The sequence below is a fragment of the Hippocampus bargibanti genome, linkage group LG02, assembly GCF_051943395.1.
Source record: "Hippocampus bargibanti isolate YZ-2025 linkage group LG02, ASM5194339v1, whole genome shotgun sequence".
NCBI lineage: Eukaryota > Metazoa > Chordata > Actinopteri > Syngnathiformes > Syngnathidae > Hippocampus > Hippocampus bargibanti.
Window position 1 is genome coordinate 4,125,964 of NC_142735.1, and position 27,507 is coordinate 4,153,470.

The 27,507-nt window shown below is 40.0% G+C and overlaps 1 protein-coding gene across 2 annotated transcripts in view; it reads right to left on the minus strand.

Annotated features, from left to right (window-relative positions):
• Positions 1 to 27,507, minus strand: part of macrod1 (mono-ADP ribosylhydrolase 1) — a 229,202-nt gene that overhangs the window by 94,142 nt on the left and 107,553 nt on the right. For both annotated transcript variants that reach the window (XM_089021322.1, XM_089021314.1), the window contains exons 4-5: positions 27,185 to 27,214; positions 7,980 to 8,096 (exon numbers count right to left, since the gene is read on the minus strand). In XM_089021322.1, the coding sequence (XP_088877448.1) occupies positions 7,980 to 8,096; positions 27,185 to 27,214 (147 nt within the window). The remainder of the gene's footprint in view (positions 1 to 7,979; positions 8,097 to 27,184; positions 27,215 to 27,507) is intronic.

A 27,507-nucleotide genomic window follows, 5' to 3' on the forward strand; every position in this document is an offset into this window, starting at 1 on the left:
CAACAGCTCGGTGGCCATTTTCTGCCTCTTTTTGGGTGAGACATTTCCCCCTAATGTTGCCTCAAAATGGCACGGAATAAATTATTTAATCGATTGCAAACATGTATGCTTTCCTCTTCAGAACTATTTGAATCATATTCATAACTGGATGTGTAACAAGAAAGCACATTCTCCGAATCTGAAGCCATTGTTTTGATTCTCCAGCAATGCAAGACATCTTGGCGTGACGTCACGAATTGGGGGCGGGACTTTCTGAAAATGCCGATTTTTAGACACTTTAAGTCATTTTTATTGGTATATGGGGTTGAATCTTTGTAAAATATGCTCAATAGAAGTCATTTGAAGCCATTTAACAAATTATGGACACAACTTGTCCGGAGACGTCGGTTGTCCTTTAATTGATATAATGTGACCGAGCGGAGAGTGAAACAATTTTATACCGATTTTTAATTGAAAATTAGGGGTGCGCGTTATACACGTGTTCACGTTATACTCAAATAAATACGGTATTTCTCTTACTTTTCTCTTTTTATTTCATCAGAACATGGAAGTGTTACCAGGCGGTCTAGACAGAATCTATGGGAACAATGGCAAGGCTGTTATATTCAGTTATTCATAACTTCCTATCACGTTCAAATGTCAGGAATGTATAAAAAGTTAAAATATAAATAAATATAATATAGATCTGACCTCTAGCAAACAATGCTCAACTGCGGCCCTTGTCTCCCCTTACTGCCTCTCCTGTGCCGGTGAGTAGCAGAGGAGCCAAGGCCACCAGGGGAACAGGCTTGACATATTGGTACACAAGTGCACTCTGGGGCGGCCCGATTGTCAGAACAACACTTTGGGTCCATGCTCCCTTGTCAGGCAACAAAAAACAAGCAAACACACGTCAGCCTGTTCCAAATCTAAATAAGCCCTGATGTGGCCCAAAGCTGACAGGTTGTTGATTTATTGCCGCTAAGTTTCTCTTAAATGTTAATGAACTTGAGCAAAACCGGCTTGCTGTTTTCCAAATGTCATTTGTCAACACGTCTAAATTACATGTGAGTCTTGCTAAACAGCAGTGGTGGTGGGCCATGCACTCTGCACACTGTTGCTAGGTTACGACGCAGAGATGCTGCCGGTTTAAGTGTCAGCGGGCTCGTCTGGTGGCCTCCCCCAGGGATGGCTGACATCAGGTTCGCGTGACCATTTGGCAAATTCAACTGATACGGTTTGATATCACATCTGGTGCCAAACCTGGCAGAATTGAGATTAAAGTGTGTCCATTACTGAGGCATGGCTTCCCTCCGATTGAGTTGTGCAGTTTCATTTTAGTCAGACTTTTCTTATTGTGCCCACATAGCAACTGTGGGATACTTCTAATGAAAAGATGACGTTGAATTTAATTAGAAAGTTAGAAACTACTATAGATAAGTAGTAGAGTAAACAGCGATTTATAACATAAGCTAAGCTTGTGTTGATAGTGGATATCGTCTTGTGGTCTTTTTCGGTCCATTCCAATTTTAGTCACAATGTGTCCTATACACACCGGTCCCATTGCATAGATGGAGCACCACTCCCACGCAATATTTTTATAGACCTGTACAGTTTCATTGTGATCGCTCTGGCTTCACTCATTTCCATCTTACACAACTGCATTTTCCAATAAACATCAATTACAGTATCAATCGATGGAGTATGACAAACTATTAAAAATGCAAGACAATACATATTGATTTGTGTCGCGCTTTAACAACCAACAGCTGTAGCTGCAACTAAGTGCTTAACATGGTCAGGTATCATAGACACGAAATAAAGCAGTCACAAAGTTCGTGAAACCGAGATCAAGTCGGAATCATGCTGAGTCGAATGATAAGGAGTACAAGTGAGTTTTGAGGCAGGTTTTAATGATGGGCAGTGAGGGGGTTTGCCGAATGTTCAGTGGAAGGTCAATCCAGAGAGTCGGACCAGCAATGGAAAAGGCTTGATCCCCTCTGAGCCTCCGATTAGTTTTTGGCACATCTAATAATGTCTGGTGAACAGACCTGTGGTGTCGGGAAGGTGTGTAGAGGTGGATGAGTTCGGAGCGGTAAGGAGGAGCGAGGCCAATGAAAGATTTGAAGACAAATAATAAGATCTTGAAAAGAACTCTGAAGTGTATAGGCTCCCTCTTACGTGTACCAGTCAAGAGGAGAGAAGCAGTATTCTGGACCAGTTTGAGACTGTTGACTTCAGCTAAGGAGCCATGGGGCCCAAATCAACAGGATGAGATGCACATGGGCCACTGGGACCAATCAGTATCACTTTAGTCTTTTTTTTCATTGAAGTTCAAGAGGTTTTGTGCCATCCAGGTTCTGATTTCCTCCAGGCAAGATAAAATTGGTCTCAATATGAAAGCAAATCCTCCATTGTGCATGAGCAGTCAGTAGATATTAGAAATACAGTGATACCTTGCCTTACGAACTTAATTGGTTCCAGACACAGTGTGTAAGGTGAAAAGTGTGTATCCCAAAAATTAATTTCCCATAGGAAACCATTAAAATGAGAATAATCCATTCACAAGTCCCCATAAAACAATTTTATACTTTCTCATTTTCTAATCCTTAAAACTACACAAAATATACCTTATTTTATGTATAATAAATGTGCTATGGTATTATAATTAAAGAAATAAACTGTATTGTATAATAAAGTCATTTTATTTACCTTTGTGATGGTCGTTGATGGCTTGATGGAATGGAGTGGCCGGTTTCCTCAGCATTAAACACTTGATGAGGAACGTAACCTTCCTCTTTCACCATCTTGAGGTGCTCCTTTGTAGGTGCTTTCTCTGTGATAATTGTATCTAGTTCTTCATCAATTATGTTCTGTTTAGCTGTGTTGATCGAATTTTGTATCAAGTGTACAGATGGCTTGTGCGGGTTGTTTGTGGAGCCTGATTGATGGGATATTTTAACCTTGCAGTCTACACCCTGCCTTTCAACTATTAAAGTTGAAACTCTCTCACTGTCGTCTGCCTGCCTCTTTAATGTTTAAACCACCCCCCCCCCCCTCACTGCTGCGTTCTTGACCAATCACGTGGCTTTAACCAAATACTGGGGGCGGGGAATAGAGGACAAAAACAGTGGGCTGCCATTTTGTTGTTAGAAGAACGGGGTCGTTTGCGAACGACACATCACTCATTGAGGCAGCTGCGTGTATGAAAAAAGTTCGGATACCAAGGTAAAATTTTTATAAATGTAACGTTCGTAAATGGAAAGGTTCGTAAGCCAAGGGCTTTGTAAACCAAGGTATCACTGTACGCTAGAAAAATAGAATCTCGTGTACTGGAGGTAAGGAAGTCTGTTTTACCCATTTTTGCTTTGGGTTGGTATTTCAAATGTTGTTTTGTCTATTCATTGTTTCTACATTTGCATGTTCTCCGAGTGCTAGCAATGGTTTTGTCCAGCTTTCTCATTCATCCCAAAGCTCTGAACTGACCAGTCTTCTAAATTCTACATAGATGTGAATTTCAATTCAAGGTGTAACCTGCCATTTACCCAAAGAGAGCTGGGAAAGGCTGCAGCTCACCAATAAACCTATGGAGGACATATGCGATATAAAATGGAAGTGTGACTATCTGAAACATTATTCCTTTGGGTTTCACAATGTTCACATACAAAAAAAAAAGAGAAGCACATGACTCATGTACCAACGGTTAAACCAGAGCTATTCAGAAACAAGGTTTCAATAGTGCTGGAGTCTTCAGCACGTTTTTTTCCCCACTACCCAAAAAGTAGATTTTAATGAAGTTTTTATTAGTTTTACTATTACAGCAATTTCTGGACTGCAAAACAAACAGACAATTAAAAGCCACATCAGCAAAACTTGGCCATAAAAAGTAATTTGTCCATACATCGGTTGCTTCGTTAAATAGCTGCAGGTCTCCATGGTAGAACACATATGTATTAAAAAAAACAACAACATTTACCTGTCTGAGTCAATCCTGTTTTTGCATGAGGCAAATTCACTGACCAGCTTCATCAAACCGGTATGTTGCATTTTGGGAACATGCATAGGATGCTCGAACTGATTAAAGAAAAGCCCACGATAGGATGTCACGACATGGCCAGGCTTGCTGTCCTATCTGTGGCCTGAGATGGTGGAACTCGGTCACCAAACAAACAGAAGGATAGAGGTCAGGCTGCAGAGATGGCTGTACAGTATTTATGGCACTCATTCCCTATTCTCATTAAACCAACACAACAATTGCTCTTTAAACAGCTGTGTAGTGTTATGCATGGAGCCTTTTGCTTACAGACACATTTTTCTCTCTTGGGCAGCTGGACCCGCACTTCAACCACAAATGGTTGATAAATATTCCGTATGAGGGTGGACTCGGACACGTTCACGAGTCCATTGTGATGTGGATGGTCATTTCATTTGTCAGATGTGATCACACAACGCGTAAATCTAGTGGAAGCCTAAAGCTCATCAGGAAAAATACAAAAATAAACACACAGAGTTCAAAGTGAAAAAAATAGCCACATGTCATCCCTAAAATACTGTAGTTTTGGCAAGATAAACTCAAAGGCACTAAGTAGTCACTTAGAAACAACCATTTCTAAGTGACTGTTCAACCTTCTTTCTCCTGTACAGTTAGACCAAAATAAACATATTTTAAAAACATGAAAAGCTCATGACTAACGTATCGATTGACAAAGGGGGGAAAAGCTGCAATTGTATTCATAACTTTTGAAAACTGTTTTGAATGACAAGTAGAAGTTGATGTAAGCCACTGTTGCACATTCTTGTGCATGCCTATACAGTGATACCTTGGCTTACGAACTTAATTAGTTCCCAGACAGAGTGAGTAAGGCGAAATGTGTGTCTCGCAAAAAATAATTTCCCATAGGAAACCATTAAAATGAGAATAATCCGTTCCCAGGTCCCCATAAAGCATAATTTTCTACTTTCTAATTTTCTAAGCCTTAAAACTAAACAAAATATACATTATTTTGTGTATAATAAATGTGCGATGGAATTATAATTGAATAAATAAACTGTAGTGTATAATAAAGTCATTTTATTTACCTTTGTGATGGCCGTTGATGGCTTGATGGAATGGAGTGGCCAGTTTCATCAGCATTAAACACTTGATGAAGAACGTAACCTTCTTTCATCATCTTGAGGAATGATCCCTCGTAGGTGCTTTCCCCGTGATAATTGTATCTAGTTCCACATCAATTGTGTTCTGTTTAGCTTTTTGCATCAAGTGTACAGATGGCTTGTGCGGGTTGTTTGTGGAGCCTGATTGATGGGATATTTTAACCTTGCATTCTACACGCTGCCTTTGAACTATCAAAGTTGAAACTCTCTCACTGTTGTCTGCCTGTCTCTTTAATGATTAAACCACCTCCCCTCACTGCTGCGTCACACATCATTCATTGAGGCAGCTCCGTGTACGAAAAAGTTTGTATGCCAAGGTAAAGTTTGTATGTCAAGGTAAAATTTTCATAAATGTGACGTTCGTAAACCGAAAAGTTCGGAAGCCAAGGGGTTTGTAAACTGGGGTATCACTGTATTTCACATATCGCACAAATGAATTTTTTGGAATGTTCAGATTGAGGGAGTCCATTTTGGTTGGCTGGCCAAAAGATTCCATACAAACATACGTCCAAAACAACAGGATCTATGTCCACATTTTCATGTAAAAGCAGTGCTACGTAAAATCAGTTTTCACATACGACTGCTCACCCTCAGAGTCTCCTCAGTGCCCATTACGTCAACCCTATGTTACTTTACCTCCATTGTTGCTACCGACTTCCCGTTTTCCCCACACTGGGAGGTAATCGAGACCCGTTGTGAGTATTTAAGTGCTGAAGCAAACACATGCTTGATTATTCTTGGGGCTCTATATTTTGTTAGGGACCACACGCAGGGTAGAAACTACACACACACACAGTCAGGCACATCGCAGCGCATAGAGTGATAAGGCTTGTCCGTCAATAGACTGTCAGCAGGTGAAGCGGCGAGGAGGCGTGACATGCACCTGAACTACACAGAGACAAGGTCGCGACAAGCAGTGCGACATTCAATCAATCACACATGCCCGGGCACATGCAAAGTGGCGTGTACACTCAGAGCCCAAAGAAATTCAACCACCGTCCAAGCGAAGCAGAAAATGGAATAGAGCCCATCCCTTTCCTGTCCTTCCAAGCTTCCTCTCATCTATTCTACCCAACACACCATGCTTACTTGCACATACATACAACCCAGAGGAAGGATTAGCATTAAGCAGGATGTCAAACAACATCTATTGACATATGTGAAGTACAGTAATTACTCGTTTATCACGGTGAATGCGGATCAGGACCACCCGCGATAGACGAAAAACCGCGATGTAGCGAACTCTTCATGGATTGTTAAATTTCATGTGTATGAGTACAAAAACATATTCATAAGGAAAAATTTAGTGGAACACAGTACAGGACATGCATAAAGAAGCACAGTAAATGATTGTAGTACTGTACAAAACTCAAATGCAGGGGTCGGGAACCTTTTGGACGAAGAGAGCAATGAAAGTAACATACAGTAAAGTCTCGTTATATCGATATTCAAGGGAGTCCAAAAAATATCGATATAACCGGGACTATCGATATATCCGACCCTGTTTGCATGTATTTTCTCCGTGCGTGCATAGAAATAGTATCGATATAACCGGGACTATCGATATATCCGATATCGATATAACGAGACTTTACTGTATTTAGATTTTTTTTTTCAGTGAGAGTCACACACACACACACACACACGCACACGCACACACACACACACACACACACACACACACACACACACACACACACACGCACACACACACGCACACACGCACACACGCACACACATTTTTAAAATAACTTTGTGATAATACTAACCAATTGTCCAGACATGGCGGCGCCGGACACAGTTATGATAGGTCCCTACTCTCAGGGTGTGTGGGGGGAGGACCTATCATAGCTGTGTCCGGCGCCGCCATGTCTGGACATTAGGGATATATAAATAGGGCCGATACGACCAGTCAGACTTTAGTTCGCTGACGAAGCCTCTTGGATAAGAAGCGAAACGTCCGAAACCTTCAAATTTGTACAGATGACGGCTGAAGAAACCTCATCGATGGACCACTCCTGTACGACTGAGAGCTTACACAGACGAATCAATGAGGGTATTAACATCGTCCGATATCATGTCCAAGAACCCTTTAGTTTGAAGAGACTGTGCCGGCTGCACAGCATTTTCTATCCGCTGTTGTTTTACAGTACTGTACTGCAGTGACTGCCATTTGCAGTGTCTGTCACTAATGGTCAGGTGGTACACTCACCTCACCTATGTGTGGGGAGCGTGGCATCGGTTCCCACTCATTGACGGTATGAATGAAGGTCTGCATGGTTGTTTGTCTCTTTATGTGCCTTGCAACTGACCAGTTCATGGGTCAGTCTGCCTTCTGCTCAAAGTCAGGTAGGAGAAGCTACAGCAACCCTCATGATCCACTACAGGATAAACGGTGTTGAAAATGCATGGATGGATAAATTATCACTTTTATGTCCAGGAGGTCTTGAAGTGACTGTCCAGTGTCAATCTCCTTTTGCGGTGAAACATTTTTCAACTCGAAACAATGATATTTTTTGTCCCTCTAAATGTTCATGTAAAGTGCTCCTTAATAATTGAGGCCACTTTGCTGCTCAAAGTGGAAAACTGCTGGTTGACGCTATGAAAGATTCTGGATGCTTGATATTGAGATTTCACCGTCTGCATGATTGATGTGACAAGGAAACCGCTACGCTTCCATATTTCTATTTTATTCATAAAGATGTGACCTTTACTCATCTCTGCAATTCCTAACCCATGAAAACATCCCGGCATGCCTGTCGCACTTGGCGACATATTCCCATCAGGACGAGCCCGCTTGGGCGCTTCCATTGAACAGCTGGCTGTTACACACATTTTGTACTCACACTTGGCAGGGAGTCCGTAGCCGCAGGTGACCTTTGCTTCTCCGGTCTGGCAGCCATGGAGGGAGGCGCACTCTTTCTTTAAGAGGGGCCCTGCAGCTCGGTGGATGGCTCCGTCCACTGGAGGGGAGAGAGGAGAGGATTCAGAGAGCTGGCCTACAGGCGGGACTCGCCTGCAACCAGTCATGTGTTTCAAGTCCAGCTGGGACTTTTACTCGACCGAAGCAGGTGTCAGCAGGTTTTGGACTGACATGCTCACGGTAATGTCAAATTTATTGCCTTTTGCAGGAGTTACCCTTCACCCGTAATCCCCCGCTTTGCCTTTTTTTTTTAAAGAGCAGAAGCATCTGGATCGCCTTGATGTCAGTCTGCTTAATGGATTTAGGGGCTACCGCCTTGGTTAATTGCTCAATTTAAAGTGTTATTAAGGACTCAGCTGACTTTGACTTTTTGGTCAATTAGTTTCCGGTAATGACATTTTCATAAATCTACATAATATTCAGGAGTGTCTTTCTTTTAACCATGACATGGCTCAAGACTATGAATCTTTTCAGAGAAAAAAAAGTGGGGTATATCTATTCCAAACTAAATATTTTGCTAAAATGCCTTGAATGTTTATAATAAAAAAAGATGCTGAATAGCATAGTACCGAAGATCTTTGTTCTGATTTCTTCATTCAGTCCACTGCCTCAAATCAAAGCATCCAGATAACCTATAGATAGAGCATGAGAGTGACACTTAGCAAGTGATTAGTTATCAATGCGTCAAGTTTATCAGATTTAAATGTGATTTGATTTTTCCCCCCCCATTTTAAGTTTAGTTAGTTTGAATTAGTTTTAGAAACATGAAATCCAGTTCATTTCATTTTATGAGTTTATTTGTCTATTTTATTTTGTTTGGGAATATTTCAGCTTTCAGTTTTAGTTACTTTGTCACCTATGACATCTTGGTGTAGATCAGGGGTGTCAAAGTCATTTCTTGCCGCGGGCTACATTGTAGTTATGGTTTCCTCTCGAGGGCCGTTATGAATTTGGGGAACCCATTAGAATGTTTAAATCCCTTCAAATGTTACATAAAGAGCACACAGCAAATTAATGAATAACTCGTTTTCAAATCTGAAGTCAAGAATAATGACGTTTATTGTGGTTGACATCCAAAAATATGAAATTTTGGCTCAGATTTTAGCAATTATCATGGAATTTAACAAGTTAGATTTGCTTTCGCGGGCCGAAAAAAAAATTGATGTGGCGGGCCGGATTTGGCCCGCGGGCCTTGACTTTGACACCTGTGATGTAGATGGTCAATGTATGGCCAACATTGTCATACATCTGTGCATGTCCAAGAATATGGAAATCCAGAGCTGGATTAGAATAGTGTTAAGGTTTGTGAGGCCACACTTTAGATTCGCGATAGAAGAGAAATTACAAATGGAAATTACATTTGTCAAAATGAAACTTTCTGAAAAGATATGTTTCACAAACATTACATCTGGACGGAAATTGGTTTCAAGACATGTAATGGATGTGCTTCGTTTTTGAACCAGATGGACCCAAAGCGAGTACTTTGTCAAAAAGTATGTATCATTTCTCCAGGCAGAATGCTACACCATAGCATATTTTGAACCAGAAGAAGCGAGTGTCATTTTAGGAATCTGATAAACCTTTGCAGCTGGAGTAGATTGTTAAGCACTGGAACCCAGCGTCATTATGTGAGGTGCAGTATTAGATGATAATTTGATTGTATCATGCAGCCAAAGGGGCTGAAAGGACAAGGTCACATGGCAGGAGCGTGCCAGATCACATTCATATTCAAGTACTGACCGACAACAGTTGATTTCCATCTCGTAAAATGTTCCATAGTGAGGTGTACAAATAAAATAAACATTCTGCTCCATTCTTAAAGGACAACCGACACCTCCAGACAAGTTGTGTCCATAATTTGTAAAATCACTTCAAACGACTTCTACTCTGCGTATTTTACAAAGATTCCACCGCATAGTTATTTTTTTACGTTTTAAGACTCGCGCTGAATATTCAGGAAGTCTTGTTTTCGAGTTGATGATAGTGCCTGACGTGACGTCACGTCTGGAACGCCCCTGACCGAGAAAGTGACACACAATGCATTTTGGGTACTTTGTTTGGTCTGGAAATTTGTGTGTTGATCCGTGTTGATGGCGAAATTAGAAGGAAAACACATAAATAACGCGATGGTGAATCATTGTGTGTTGCACCAAGACAACTATTTGATACTAGTAGTTGACACAAATTCCCAGCAGACAAATCAGACCATTTCCAAAGGAGCTTGGGCGCCATCTTGTGCATTTTCTGGGAGGCTACATTGGAGTCCTGACGGCTCAAATTGATACGGAAGTACTTCTTTAATCGATTGCAAAAATGTATGCTTTCCTCTTCAGAACTATTTGAATCATATTCATAACTGGATGAGTAACAAGAAAGCATCTTCTCTGAATTTGAAGCCATTGTTTTGATTCTAGAGCAAGGCAAGACGTCTTGGCGTGACGTTACGAACAAGGGGGCGGGACCTCTGAAACTCACCATCTCTGAGGTCATTTTGAAGTAGTTTTGGGACACTTTAACTCATTTTTACTGGTGTTTTGCATTTGACTAAAAATATCAGCCTGCGTGTTTTGTGTAATTTAGATGCTATAAAATGTTTTCTGATGTCAGGAAACAAAAAAAAAAGGTTGTCGGTTTTCCTTTAAGCGTTTCTCGTTAATCGTGATTCTGTATTTTTATTTTTTTACATGAAACCAATCATCTTCATTATGTCTTAATTACTTAATGGTACAATGGGAATTGTTAATTTCATTGCATATCATAAACATATGTTAATTTTTTTTTATTTTATTTTTTTTTTAACCTTTATTAGTCTCGCAGTGGAGAAATTTACATTTCACAGCGGCAAAGTTATGAAAGAAATGAAAGTAGAAAAGCAAAACATAGGAGCTACTGGAAAGGCAGCCACTCTCGCGGCGCCGTCTTGAAGTCAAAAGAACAAAAAAAAAAACTAAATAACAAATAACATGACAACACAAAGACACAGAGAGACATTCATTCTTAAGCACTTTCTGTACCCTCTTTGTTACATAAAGCAGTTCCAGATGAAAGAGGAGAGGATCAATATTGTAACAAAGTGGTTTATAACATGGAATACAGAAGAGAAAATGCCAAAAACTAAATACAACAAATATGAAAGGAAATCATCAGAATACAAATGGTACAAGGCAAGACAAATAGCATCTGGGGAGGATGCACATTAAGAGCTTTGGCCTGCTATCAGCTATTCCAGACAGATCTTTCTGTGGATGTAACCACCATTAGTAGATGGTGCCGGTGGGTTTTCACCTAACTGGGTCTCTGCAGGTGGTCTGTTGTGATCCCAGCTGTACTAAATTGGCATAACGCATGCGGTGTCACACTGTTGCCGGGGCATGTCATGCTGTGCCATGATGAGCAAAGAATAGGAGATGAGGGCAATCTAAAGGCAGCTCCTTCTCTGTTCTAGTTTTTGTATGTAAGCCGCACTGTTAAGCGATGTGTGTGCGAGTTGCACAGTGCATTGACAACTCCAACCGAATTTATTTAGGCTCCTCTAAATCACTCGCAAAACATAAGACATATACATAAGCATCCCGCCATGTGTCGTTCTGAAAATCCCAGATTAAGTGACATTGAGAGAAAATCTGCTCCAACAAAATTGATCCTATAGTTGAATGACATCTATAGGGCATGCGACATCTAACCCCTTCATCCACACTTATGGCTTGAACAGATTGGAACATGTGATTGATATGTTGTTGTTTATTCAAGATTTCGTGACACGTGCAAATGCAATTTAGGGCTTTTTTTCAAGATACAACTCCACAGGCAGTGATTTTTTGCCTTTGAGTCATGTGCAAAAATATGAGAAGAGTATTGTGTGGTTGTATCTTGAACAAGATGAGTGGTGCAACACACGGAGACAGACAAACATCAAATCAAAGGTTTTAATCTTTGTCCTTTGCAAAAACAAAACAAACAAACACAAAACCGTGGCATACTGAGTTGTGCAACTCTTACTGTGTGTCTCTGTCTGTATCAAATTATCCCCATTGGCCAAGGTTCACCCACCAGAATGACTCGGATCATGTTGAATGAATTAAAGCAAAATGTGCCAAATTAAAAAAAAAAAAATGTAAATATGTTGTGTTTCAAAAGAGTAGAACATTATAGCGGACTATTTCAAACACTTTTGTTGATTTATTTGAGGCTTAAATGGGTTAAAGCACAGGTGTCAAAGTCATGGCCCGCGGGCCAAATCCGGCCCGCCACATCATTTTTTTCGGCCCGCGAAAGCAAATCAAACTTGTTAAATTCCATGATGATTGCTAAAATCTGAGCCAAAATTTTATATTTTTGGATGTCAACCACAATAAAAGTCATTATTCTTGACTTCAGATTTGAAAACGAGTTATTCATTAATTTGCTGTGTGCTCTATATGTAATATTTGAAGGGATTTAAACATTCTAATGGGTTCCCCACATTCATAACGGCCCTCGAGAGGAAACCATAACTACAATGTGGCCCGCGGCAAAAAATGACTTTGACACCCCTGGGTTAAAGGGACACTTGGATGAGCTTTTTTGTGATGTCAGATGCCAGAGATTGGTACACAGCATGAGTTTCTTTTCCGTCACAGGCTGTCTATGGCATAGCAGGAAATTTAACAATGTATTGCGTCTTGCGTTTCCGGCTTGGTTTGTTATGTTTCATTGTCACCTCGTGTCAGAAACGGTGACCAAGCGACACCAAAATTCCTATGCACGTTATTGCTTTAGTCTAATTGAACCTGTGAATATTTAAAATATATTTGCAGAATTTATTGGATCCATTGACAAATAAGAGCTCCTTTTATTTACTGTCGATAGTGGACAACTCTAGATATTTGCATTGTGAATTTTGCTGGTGATTAGTTGACCTTTTTAGATATTTAGCAAATGCAAAACTGTTCGCCTCCTTACTGGCAGGCAGGCAGCAAGTCTATTATCTGCTGTGTTTAACAACATTGGATGAAACTTGGACGCTGAACAGTTTAACTGAGCAGAATGAGATGTTCTTCTTTCCAACCCAACATCTCTTGGACTGCTATTCATAGCATCTGGATGGATGGATGGATGGATGGATGGATGGATGGATGGATGGATGGATGGATGGATGGATGGATAAACAGAACTCAGATCTCATAATCGCCGAGAGTTGTTTTCAGATATGTGGCGTAGGCGTAGTCTGTAGAGGACCATGGGGGTAAATATATATATTTTTTTCATTTTAATAGTTAAGTAATCATCTGATTCATGGTTTATCTCAGTCTGCCAAAAAAAAGGAATCAGCCCCCTCGTAAAGTGTGACTGAAGACTCCAGCATCACTTGTTTTCATAAAATTTTCAATTCAAACATTTAAAAATGAGATGAATGAATCGCATCTGTGATGTAACTCACTTTTCCATTATGCCCTCATCTTTCGTCATTTAACTTAATGACATGTTTTCATGTCTTTACATGAACCAGAGATAACTTGTTTTAGAACATTAAAATGTTAATTACAAATCCCTGTCGAATTAATGATGGTTCTATGATGGTGACAATTTCACCCTGGAATGAATTATTTACACTTACTGTATTTTCCAGTGTATAAGGCACCCTAAAGCTTTAATTTTCTTCAAAAGATGACCAATGTGAAGTAATATTAAACCACAACAGGTCTGGCAACTCTTTTTAACAGCCAGTGTGTAAGGCGAAAAGTGTGTATCCCAAAATTTAATTTCCCATATGAAGCCATTAAAATTAGAATAATCCATTCCCAGGTCCCAATAAAACATGATTTTCTACTAAATAAGCCATAAAACTACACATAATATACCTTATTTTATGTATAATAAATGTGTTATTGTATTGTCATAAAATAAATACACTGTACAGTATAATAAAGTCATTTTATTTACATTTGTGATGGTAGTTGATGGCTTGATGGAATGGCTTTAACCGAAGACTGGGGGCTGGGAGTAGAGGACAAAAACAAGTCAGCTGCCATTTTTTTGTTAGGAGCACGGGCTCGTTCGTGAACGACACATCATTCATTGTGGTGTATCCCGAAAAATAGTTCATGTGCTAAGGTTAAATTTACATAAATTTAACATTCATCAACCGAAAGGTTCGTAAGCCAAGGGGTTCGTAAACCGAGGTATCAGTGTATTTTATATCTACTGTAAGTGTCTATTTGCTCTCTCTGCTTATATGCACATTAGCCCCTCTCATACATTCAATATTTGGACTCAGCGGCAATAATCCCGCTTGGTCCCCACCCGCTGTTCACTCCACTCAAACACGCTTCCGTCACAGCAATACGCTTTGAGATATAAAGAAAGATTTCACTCGAGAAAAGCAAAGCAACTGAATGATGTGTTTGAGGTTACATAGTCTTTCTCAGGTATTGACCTCCATGTAGGAGGTGCATTACTCTTCAACGGTGGCCTGTGGCGCTCATCATCAATGTAAACTATTAGCTACATAGTACTGTGTATCCTGACCGAAGCGGATCATGTTGTGAAGGTTGAACTTAAATTGTTTCGGCGTGTACTTCTATACTTCGTGAGAGTGTGTAACACTCTCACGAACACACTCTCGTGAGAGTGTTGAACACTCTCACGAAGGCAGAAGTATACGCCAAAACATGGAAGGTAATTGAATACCTAAAAAAGCCACTGTCTGTAAGAAAAGAACCTGTTGTAAATTAGATAACAAGTAGATATTATGAACTGAACACAACTAGTGATGATAATGATTTTGACTCGCATCTTTTGATGTACTTCTAGCATCTTTTGTTGCGACCCATTTCTTTTTAAATCAACTTTTTTTGTCTCGTTTCTACAGGCCAGTCCTGTCTGGAACCTTCCGGAAAGTCTGACATACAGGTGTCAATGTCGAGATACAAAATTATGTTTTTTCCAGCCCTTGGGCTATGGTTTGTAGCAAAAAAAAAGTCATAATTTTGATTAACTTTTAACTAATATCCAAGCAAGCTGATCCATAAATCTGCGTTTACCTGTTTTGACAGCAACGGCCAACATAGGCCAGTATCATCCAATAGAAATTGCTCTTGGAGCCAACTGCAGTCCCGAATAGGAAATTTCCTCATTAAACAAGAGAGAATATTTAGCTTTATCTGTGAGCCAGATGCAATCATCAAAAGAGCCTTATATGCCTCGCGAGACATAAGTTCCCCACTCCTGCATTAGAGACATACAGTAAAGTCTCGTTATATCGATATCGGATATATCGATAGTCCCGGTTATATCGATACTATTTCTATGCACGCACGGAGAAAATTACATGCGCGCAGGGTCGGATATATCGTTAGTCCCGGTTATATCTATATTTTTCGGACTCCCTAGAATATCGATATAACGAGACTTTACTGTATTTTCCTTAGCATCAATCCTGAAAGATTGCAGATGAGAAGGCATCACCATCATCATCAGCCGTTCCATTGCCAGGCTAAATGTTGTGTCTGTTAACAGTCATTCTAGGCTTGAAAAGTCCACTGTTATTGATATATTCCGTGGTACAGCACATATCAAATTAGCATAACCACAGTGTCAAAGCAGTCTCATTGTTCATACCTCAGTGATTTAGTTGCATGCAAATGAATCTTATGAACTAGTTGTCAATCGGCCATAATTGGCTTCACCGAATGCCGCTAACAGACATCAACACATTATCATGAATTAGTCATGAATTCAGTTTACAATGACAAGTCACTCAAATCTTTTAGACGGAGTTAAACTCATTTCCATATTTATATGTTTAAAAAAAAAACATTCATTATTTTACCCCCATTAGCATACAAAATCTCACTTTACCATTTCATACAACTGAAGGTTGGTCCCGCTGGGATGCAGAGAAGTGTTTGGGATATTAAGAATAAACAATGGGCCAGTGGAGAACTGCACACAAAACACAAGAGGGATCGAGAGGCATGGCTGGAAAGAGACAAAAGGGTTCGGAAGGGGATGAAATGCAGGTGTACAGAAATAAACAAGGCATGAGATTAATGGTTATTCATAATAAGAGATAATGGAAACAAAGGATGAATGGATGGGTACAGAAAGGGGCAGATAGATGAACGTTTTTGGCATCTATATTTAGTGGCTCAGTTGCCAGTTTAGGTGTAATCATGCCTCACTGGCTTGGTATTGACTGAAGACCACCCTCTACAGTCGAAGAAATGGGGGACAGAGGGGTGATAATTGGCAATATGCTGAGCTGGCAAGAAGCCTGAAACCCACCAAGGCAGATCGTACAGACAACACACTCACCGCCTGCGGTGTTGCACACCAGGATGAGCATTAGCTTCCGCAAAGCTCCAGTTCCCACCTTTGCACACACTCCAGCACACAGGTAGATTGACATTAGAGTAAAACCAATCCTGAGGTTCCTCTCGCAGAATACTAATACTGCTGCCCTTGTCAGTTGACCTCTCATAGGCCAAACGGGATGTCCGTCAAACTAATGGGGAGGAACGTTGGCATATTGCTTTCCCACAATCCCTCAGCAGAGCCAGGACACTCATTTACTTCAGTCAGCCTGTTGCCAAGGCAACAATTCAAATGGGTTTGGTAATGGAAACATGGATGCGATACACACTTGCCTCAACTTGTTAAACTCACACATGAAAACACACACACGCTACACGCACAATGTTACACCGGCGATGTCACAGGCAAATTTATGTATGCGGGTGAGACACTGCCAAACACTAGCGTGACGCTCCCTCTCTCATTTCTGCAACCCAAAATTAATCTTGCGCTCTGCATTCAGTCACATACATGCTCTCCTTCCGGTTCATTTTTCAGAAGTCCAAGCTGACAAGCCTATCCACCCATGCTGCACTCACACGGTCAAGTGGAAAACATCAAGTTGCACGACAGCTGAGACACAACCAGCACTGACTATAACACCTTAATTAGGAATGTTCATTGCTCATGTATATATTTGGTGTAGGTCTGCAAAAAAAGCTCAAAAAAACATCTTTTTTTCAGACTAAATCAGAATACAGTGATACCTGGGCTTATGAATTTAATTGGTTCCCAGACAGAGTGTGTAAGGTGAAAAGTGTTCATCCCAAAAATTAATTTCCCATAGGAAACCATTAAAATTACAATAATCCGTTCCCAGGTCCCCAGAGAACATAATTTTCTACTTACTAATTTTCTAAGCTTTAAAACTACACAAAATATACTTTATTTTATGTATAATAAATGTGCTACGGTATTATAATTAAAGAAATAAACTGTACTATATAATAAAGTCGTTTTATTGACCTTTGTGATAGTCGTCGATGGCTTGATGGAACGGAGTGGCCGGTTTCATCAGCATTAAACACTTGAGGAATGTAGCCTTCTTCTTTCACCATCTTGAGGAATGATCCCTTGTAGGTGCTTTCTCTGCGATAATTTGATCTAGTTCCTCATCAATTGTGTTCTGTTTAGCTGGGTTGATAGCTTTTTGCATCAAATGTACAGATGTCTTGTGCGGGTTATTTGTAGAGCCTGATTGATGGGATATTTTAACCTTGCAGACTACTTCCACTCTGCCTTTGAACTATCAAACACACACACACACACACACACACTCACGCACGCACACACAAACACACACACACACATACACACCTCTGCCTGTCTCTTTAATGTTCAAAACCTCTTCCCCTCACTGCTGCGTTCTTGACCAATCACGTGGCTTTAACCGGAGACAGACAAAAAAATGTCGGCAGCCATTTTCATTTTTGGAGAAAGGCTTCACTCTCTCTTTGTCTGTAACCCCCCCCACCACCACCACCTCACTGCTGCATTGTTGACCAATCACGTGGCTATAACCGACGACTGGGGGCAGGGAATAGAGGACCAAAACAATCCGGCTGCCATTTTCTTGTTAGGAGAACGGGCTCGTTAGCGAATGACACATCACTCATTGTGGCAGCTCTGTGTGTATCTCGAAAAATAGTCCGTATGCCAAGGTAAATTTTTCATAAATTTAACGTTCGTAAACCAAAAACTTCGAAAGCCAAGGGGTTCGTGAACCGAGGTATCACTGTATTAGTAAACGGCATCCTCCTCACCTAATCCACCGCCAAAAAATAAAATAATGCAGGTAAGGCCTCACATAGTCAATTCTGGCTCTGGCCTCCCTGTGTGGAGTTGTAGCTGGTCCTGCATGGGTGCTCTCCCGGTCCTCCGATTTCCTCCCACATTCCAAAAATATGCATGGCAGGTGAGCGGAGCACTCTAAATTGCCCCAAGGTGTGAGTGTGAATGGTTCCGTCTCTGTGTTCCCTGTGATTGGTTAGCAACTGGTTCAGGGTGTCCCCTGCCTACTGCCCAAAGACGGCTGGGATAAACTCCAGCACCTCCTGGGAACTCCTCGTGACTCAAGTGAGGGTAAACCGGTCTGGAAAATGGATGGATGGGTAGATTCTGGATGGCTGCCATCCTGCATATTTTTCATCTCTCCCTGTTGCAACACACCTGATGCCAATGATCAGATCATCGGCAATATCTGCAGAAGCCTCACATCTAACCTCTTCATGATTCAATCAGGTATGTTACCTGATAGCGGCCCTCCAGGACTGGGATTGACCACCTTTGTTCTTGAGCCTTGTTGAGAGGTTTACATGTTCAGATATTTGCCCCTTCAGGAAACAAAGTAAGATTTCAGATTACATTGAAAAAAAATGCTTAAAGAACTGTGGTGTATATCTGTTTGATTAGGGGGTTATTCCTGATATACGGTACAGTATATCACAAGAGATGAGCGACGTAGTGGGTTGAACAGGTGATTTGCTGCAAGTCTGACTCCAGATATATTTGTGTAGTAAAACTTGAATATGGGACTCTGGATTACTTTCCTATCCCAATAAAACCATCTCATGCTTTATGCATGTTAAATGAGTCAAGAGAAGATTACCAACCAAGAAGTGCAAGGTAGCATGGGAAAGTCTCGGCATTAATGGGCTATGAAAAAAAAAAAGACAGGGATTAATGTTTTGAATGTGGTGTGTATCTAGAAGGCAGCATGTTACACAGAAATCACTTTCATTTATGAATATTTTCAAGTCAGACAGGAAACCTCACACAACCTCTCGAGAGTCAACGTGACTTTCAAGTAAACATAGCGGAGGAAGATAAACCAGACGCAGTACTTTTTGGTTTGTCTTTTGGAAGAAACAAAGGCATTGGTCAAAGCACGACCTCGCTGTTGAACCATGACTGGTTTGAGTTTGGATTGCCTACCGTGCGACCTTGGTATATTTCGGAACAGTTGAACATACCAGACACGGCAGGGATATGTGTTCAAATTGTATCCAGTAATTGGATCATCCTTAGGGTTGTCGGGAGGGGCAATTTGGGGGCAAAATCAGGCTAATTATCCTGCTATATGAACAGGGCTTTATATGTAAACACAAGCTATCGTTCGTCTTTGACAGAGCTACACATCCAAAGGCAAAATAGTTACCATTCTGTGCCAGCCTCGCTTACACTGAACAGCAACTCAGGGAATGTAATGTGGGTTTCTACAGCAGTTTAAAAGGTGTTAGTGTTTTACCCAAAGTCAACTGGGATGGGTTGACCCTGAACAGGAGAAGCAGTGTTGAAAATAAACGGACGGGTGATTGTGATCGGAGTGCATGTTCTGACAGCAGGAGGATTATACTCCTCAATCTCGCTGATCTTGTAATCTTCAAGACATCCTGACAATTGTGATGAGCGCCCTTCTAGTCTTCTGTAGGGGTCACAATGCTAGAGGAGTCTACATGTTTTTCAGTGAAAATGAAGCCTCGGAAATGATTTAGTGTAGTAGTACAGCGTACCTGAGCTGTAACCTTAAGCCTTATGGTCTCTAAGCACGGCTACAGACATATTCATATTCTGGGCAGAACATCTAGCACATTCCCAAAGGCAGTTGTATTTGCAGCATAGAGCACATTTAAATTATTTTAATTCTTAAAAGTACATAATTTAGAAGCACTTATAATAATGATTTTGGAGAACACTATTTTGAAAATTTTTAACACTTTTATCTTAAGTATGGAAAAATAACATTTACACTTGAGGCTGACTTGACTGTTATTGGTAGCTATTTGCATACAGCAAAATGGTTAAATGATGCTTGACCATCTTTGTTTCAAAATTTGGCCTCCACCTATTTGTCACAAGTTTACATAAACATTTCTTTTGTGTCATCAAGACATTATAAGCCAATGGCAGGGCACAGTGAGATGAAAAACCACCCCAGCTCACACTGACAACCCATAGAATGTTGACAGTGTTCCCCTAAACTGCCGGAGAAAACTAAAGCAGGAATAAAAAGAACATCCAAACTCTACACAGGAATGCCGGGCCCAGAGTCGAACCCTACACCTGTGCACAACACAGTGGACGTGCTAACAACTCAAACACGGTGCCGTCACTTAGAGACCAGAAACATAATTTTAAAATGTATTCTGCAGCTGAGTGGGAGCCAGTGTAAAGCCTTTCGAGGCAGCGTCACGAACAGTATTATGAATTATTTTTGTGGTCTGAACCTTAGCTTCAGCGTTTTGAATGAATGGTTGAATGAATGTTTAACATGGAAGACATGTTGCCGAATATCGAAGAAGTAGCTTGCATTTTTCGGGACAGAAGGGAAACTCAGTGTCCAGTTTTGGACAACAATATACCAATCATAAAGCTTTGAAGTTTAATTTGAGCAAGGTCTGTACAGCAAACATGATTTGGCATTTATATTAGGTGCTGAAATATCTGGTTAACACTGTCATGCTATTTGGCCTTATTTGATTGGTCTGAATGAGTGACGATGACAGTTTGGTTTGGCTTGAAAAAAATTACCGATTGAGGTTGACAGATTGCTGCTGAGAAATGAGAGACGATTGAAAAAAAAAATCCCCTCCAACCCCCTGCAATTGAGGCCATGTCGACACTAACTGATTCAATTAATTTAACTTTCATTTTTTTAAATGCTCCTCTTTAACGCTGAATGGTTTTCAAAAGCAGCCAATGCAGAGTTAGCAAAAAAAGGAGACATTTGTGTGGACTGATGACAAGTTACAATTTCTTCTTTGGGTCACATTTGACTTCAAAGTGGCATTGCATAAGGGTGACAGACAATCACACCAGTCATAATAAACTCACACAATGGGGACTTTGGAAATGTAATATTTTTCTCTTGGTTCTCCTGCTTCTACTTTTTATCTGTGTAAATGTGAGACTTAACTCATTCTCTGCCAGACATGTGCAAAAATGTGTTCACTCCAGTGCCAGTGATTTGTCATTGTCACGTGAATTCCAGGACCCACAGAATATCTAGTTTTAGGACTACATAAACATCCAATGCAGCTTAAGAACCCTTAGACTCTGTTCTTTCATGAGAAAAAAAGTTAATTCCTAAATTATATTGGTCTGGAGTTATGTGAGCTTGAAATGAGGGTGGCTGTTCAAAATACAATGCCACACATATTGGTTTATATAGCGCTTTAATAACAGCTGAAGCTGGAACAAAGCGCTAACATGCAAAAAAAGGGAAATGCTGCCCCTTGTGGAAAAGAAAAAACATTGCCAGAGGCCATGGCGAACGCTTTATTGGCACCCAAGCATGAAAAAACAAAACCCAAACAAATTCGGGAACGGCGCTCAACGTCATATGTTCAATTTGAGGTGAGTCCTTTAGTTTTACTTTTAGTTTAATTTGACTTGCACAACAAGACTGTTTCCTGTGGTGATGTAAAATGAGCTCCTCATCACTGACATGTAAAGTATTTCACCAAAGTTTGCAAGCCAGAAATCATTTATATGCAGCACACTCGCTCGAGGTAAATAATGACATACGGTGACCGAGAAGATGAAGCCAATATAAACTTCAAAGTGAGAATACTTGCCCCAGAAACAGAAATGGCATTCATTCAGCACAAAAAAATTGCATAAATGGGGACATTCTAAAGAGACACAGAGTTTTGTTGGACAGCATTTTAAAGATATTTCAGATTTCAAGTGAACAGAAAAAAAAGGATAAAAGAATTCATGACAGGGCACTTAATCGGATCGTGTGAAATTATCTCATAACACATTATGAAATGGTGCAGCTGAGGACAAAATGTCAAAAGGGGGACACGTGTAAGTTAAAATAAAATTAAAAAGATGTCCCTTATCTTCTGAGGGACAAAAAGATTGGTGACAGCCATGTACACATTTCCACAGAGTAATATTCCTCGACGTTCATAGCCTCGAGAGTTGATTGCAAGCAGAGCAAACATAAGGCTTCCTTTTGGCACAATAAAGTTTTTACTCGGGATGTAACGACTCCTTGTAGTGCTTTAAAGGTTTAGCAAAGTAATGCTGAGCCCATGTAGTTCTACAAACTAAAAATGAATGATGGTTTGACTCTGCTGCAGTAGCACTGGAGGGAACGGCTTGTGACGTCTAGTCCCTACTTTGAAATAGTGGCCTTCGCAGTCCAGTAATTACATGTCATCAGAGGAATCATTTCCATCTGAATGGTATTCAAAATAAAAACGTGAAATTTGCTATTATTATTATTATTAAAGTAAAGTCTCGTTATATCGATATCGGATATATCGATAGTCCCGGTTATATCGATACTATTTCTTTGCACGCACGGAGAAAATGACATGCAAACAGGGTCGGATATATCGATAGTCCCGGTTATATCGATATTTTTTCGGACTCCCTTGAATATCGATATAACGAGACTTTACTGTATTATTATTATTATGATCTTGATGATCATGATGATCATCATGATGCCCTTATATATGGAAAACGTTATAAAATACACCATTCATTGGGGGTGCGCCTGATACTCCGGTGCGCCTTATACACCTGACAATATGGTCTGTGAATAATATCCGTCCATTTGTTTGACACTTTTTGTGCATTTATGTAACAATTAATAATAATCATCATGATAATCATGATCATCATGATCATGATGATCAATCATGATAATCAGGAAGTTCATGATGTTCATGATGATCATCATTCTAATCATGATCATCATAAACACCATGAACATCATGAATATCATGATTATCATGATTATAATGATAATCATCATTATCATGATTATCATGATGGTGATCATTAATTATTACATAAATGCACAAAAATTGTCAAACAAATGGATGGATATTATTCACAGACCGTATTTTCAGGTGTATAAGGCGCACCGAAGTATCAGGCCAATGAATGGTGTATTTTATAACGTTTTCCATATGTAAGGGCACTGAATGAAAAAAAAAATGCCAATATAATAAATAAATATATACAGATTTTCCAAATATAAGGCACACCACATTATAAGGTGCTACAGTTGAGGCCGGGGTTACGCACTACTTCTTTTATAGGGGGAAATGCAGTCGGTGGCTGCTGAGAGTAGTTCCAAGCCGTGTTGTTGCTCAATATTACTTCACATCTAAGGCGCACCTGCGTATAAGGTGCCGGGGCATATTTTGAAGAAAATTAAGGCTTTTAGGTGCGCCTTATACACCGGAAAATACGGTAAGTAGAATGAAAGAGCTCTCCAAAACCAGAAAAATAATTGCTTATTGTGTAAATACTGTTATTTTCCTTTGTTGAAGATGGTCAGACTGAACTAATCATTTCATAAATAGCATTCTTTTAAAAACGTGTTGTATTTGTGGGTCAGGTAATTTTGTGGTAATTTATGAGGATAATCCAAATGGATTTACAGTGTTTTGGAAAAAAAAAAGAAACCGCTGAGCCCATTTGATTCTGTTACGACCTTTGTTGCCATTTCAAGGGGCAGCACCTTCGAATGCAGCCAAATTCCATAAAGGGTATAGTCTTAAAAACGGACTCTGATATGTTGTAATGGAGCCTCCTGCTCAGTAGTAAATATGATCATCATTCTGCGGTGATTAGTGGTCCAGACGCCCTTCTCACTCTCCAGTGTTATGTGCATCCATTTTTATGTTATGGGGAAATCCAGATTAGCAAAGACCCTACCCCACTGATCAGCGAGCAAGTAGACGCTCCCCAATTTCCGAACAAAATACATTCAGAACAGTCATTTGTAAGGTGAATTTGTTTGTAAATTGCTTCTGTGCCATATTTTGTATGGAATATATGTTTAAGGCTTATATACAGTATGTTTAAGATTTGTATAAGTATGTTTAAGGCTTTTACATGTAACTTGTATTGGTTTGTACTGTAATAAACATTTAATAAAATATATGCTCTATAAAGATATGTACAACTGGAGCGAATACTACATATATTACTAAAAAGGTGTGTATTTACCGTTGTTACCGAATGTTCATAAGTAGGGGAGTGTCTGTAGTTGTGTTTTATATAATAATAATAATAATAATAATAATAATAATAATAATAATAATAATAATAATAATAATAATAATAAGACATTTCATTTATAAGCACCTTTCAAAATTCTCAAGGACACTTTTCAGTCTCAGCCATTCGCGCCAGCGTTCACTCTACCCGAAAGTAACACTGCAGCAAAGTTATGAAAGGAAGAGGAAAGGAAACAAAACAAAAAAACTAAATAACAAATAATATGACAACAAAAAACATAGTATATGCATTGTGGAAACCTTTACCGTATTTTCGCGCACTTTCGATGACTGACATATTTTTAAACTTTTTCCATATATAAGGCACACCACATTATAAAGCACAACGTATATGAATGACACATTTTTAAACTTTTCCATATAAATAAGATGCACCGCATTATAAGTGGCACATTTAACGAATAACACTTGATTGGGTTTGTTTTTTGTTTCCCCATCCCGAGTCTGCGTGCGTATTGGTTTGTTTCCACGGGTCGCAAACGGGATTGGACCTTGATTTCGTTTGTCATCATCACCCATTCCCTCCCATCTTTCCATTTCTCTCCCTTCTTCCCCACTGCCTAATTAACACCTACCGCCGGCTCGATCTGGCTTTGCTAACCCCCAAGGACGAGAGCTGTAATAAGAGAAAAAGAGAGGGAAATAAAAATGGCAAGAAAGCAACGAGAAAAATGAAATTTTGTCAGAATCGTGCAAGGATATATGGTAGGGGTGGAACAGAAGTCTCCTCCAGCCAAATGAAAACCAATGTATTGCCTTTCTTGTATTGTAAGAGCACCTAAACGTGAGAGGAACTAAACCAGAGCAAAGAACAGAAACATTTTTAATGAATTCAAGTGGCACAAATGAAGTGTGCGTGTCTATGTTCATGTGTGTCGGGCTGAGGATACCATCTGTCTTCATTTCAGGATGACATCAAACGATGCCACCCAAGTGCATCTATGTGTGCATGTTACACGTGATGCACCCAAGAGATTGTTGTAGGATCATGCAAATAAAGAAGGTCGCACAGACTGCGGCTGTCATAGTTTTAGATTTTTCGGTTATTTTTTTTTTTTTAATTCTGTTCATTTTAAGATGAGTTCAGAGAATCAGAATCGGGATCAGAAAGCCTTTGATAGTCCCACAATGGGGAAATTTTCAATCTCCAGCATCAAAATTGAAAGGGGTCAAAGGGTCAAAAGCAGTGGTCTCCAACCTTTTTTGCGCCATGGACCGGTTTAATGTCAGACAATATTTTCACGGACCGGCGGATAAAGACACTTTCCAAGATGTTTGTTTTTTACTCATTTTACTAGTTTACGGTGGGCTAATTTCTTGGGGTCAACTGGACAGAGCAATGGAGAGTGTGGAAAAGAGGTGAAGAAGCGTGTCCAGGCAGGCTGGAGCGGCTGGAGAAAAATGTCAGGTGTCATGTGTGATAGGAGGGTTTCAGCTAGGATGAAAGGAAAAGTGTATAAAACAGTGGTGAGACCAGCCATGATGTTTGGACTGGAGACAGTGCCACTGAAGAAAAGACAGGAAGCAGAGCTGGAGGTAGCAGAGCTGAAGATGTTGAGGTTTTCTTTGCGAGTGACCAGGTTGGATAGGATCAGGAATGAGTACATTAGAGGGACAACTCATATTAGAGGCTTTGGAGAGAAAGTCAGAGAGGCCAGACTGAGATGGTTTGGACATGTCCAGAGGAGAGAGAGTGACCATATCGGGAGAAGGATGCTGAGCCCTTGAACTGCCAGGCAGGAGACCGAGAGGAAGAGGAGGTTTATGGATGTGGTCAAAGAGGACATGAAGGTAGCCGGTGTGAGAGAAGAGGATGCACAAAACCGGGAAAGATGGAGGACATTGATTCGCTGTGGCGACCCCTGAAGGGAAAAGCCGAAAGGAAAAGAATAAGACGGTGGGCTAATTTTAGCGGTATGTATCACGTGACCTAGACGAGCGTTTTGACATGCGTCAAGAGGAAGTCATAGACGGACGAATGTAATCTGGTAATTTTTCATTTTAAATTAAATTCATCGATGGACCACTCCTGTACGACTGAGAGCTTACACAGACATATACATAAAATAAGGTATATTTTGTGTAGTTTTAAGGCTTAGAAAATTAGAAAGTTGAAAATTATGTTTTATTGGGACCTGGGAACGGATTATTCTCATTTTAATGGTTTCCTATGGGAAATTAATTTTTGGCACACACTTTTCCCCTTACTCTGTCTGGGAACCAATTAAGTCCGTAAGCCAATGTATCACTGTACTTTGTCAATTCTCCACTGTTTTTGTAAATAAACACTTTTGTTTCATCTTTTATCCTAAAAGAGCACTGTCTTTTTTCAAATAAACTGAAATTTCAAATAAACTGATTTTTTTTTTCAAAAAAAAATAAATAGAAGAATAGATTTATTACAAGTATTGATAAACCACAGACGCCTGACATTACGCACCGACAGGTCGACAATACACTGAAAAATGGCTGCTTATACCCACAACACTCCACAGCCATTAATGACTATCGACCTCACGTTACCTCGAGCAGAAAGATAGACAGCGAAGAGCAGATTGCCACCATTCCCATCTTTTGGCATTTTACTCCCCCAAATTCCCACCCCCAATAAAAAAAATAATAAATAAATGTTAAATGATTTGGTACCCACAATGGACTGCTTTCACCACTAATCCAATCATACGCAAAACAAACACTTGAGATGATTTATGACTTAAACAAACAGTTTGGACGAGTTATGACTTACCTCCGCCTCCTCCAAGCAGAGTCTGGTTGGCTGAAACACAGACAAGGAAAACCAATTACCATGAATCGTCATACACATCCATTCATCAAAATAATAGCAGAACGTCGTAGATCAAAGCATCTTTGGCGTTTAATCGCGCAAAACGACTCTCAGGCGTCTGGATCTAAGTTGTGTGTTTTACCAAATGTGAAAACATGGAATATTTCATATTAATTTCCAAATTAGACAGGGGTTAGTTCATGCTCAGTTGATCCCAATCACATTTCATTGACATTGACATTTTTATTTTGTTATGCTTAGAATATCTTGTTTTCTATCCTTTC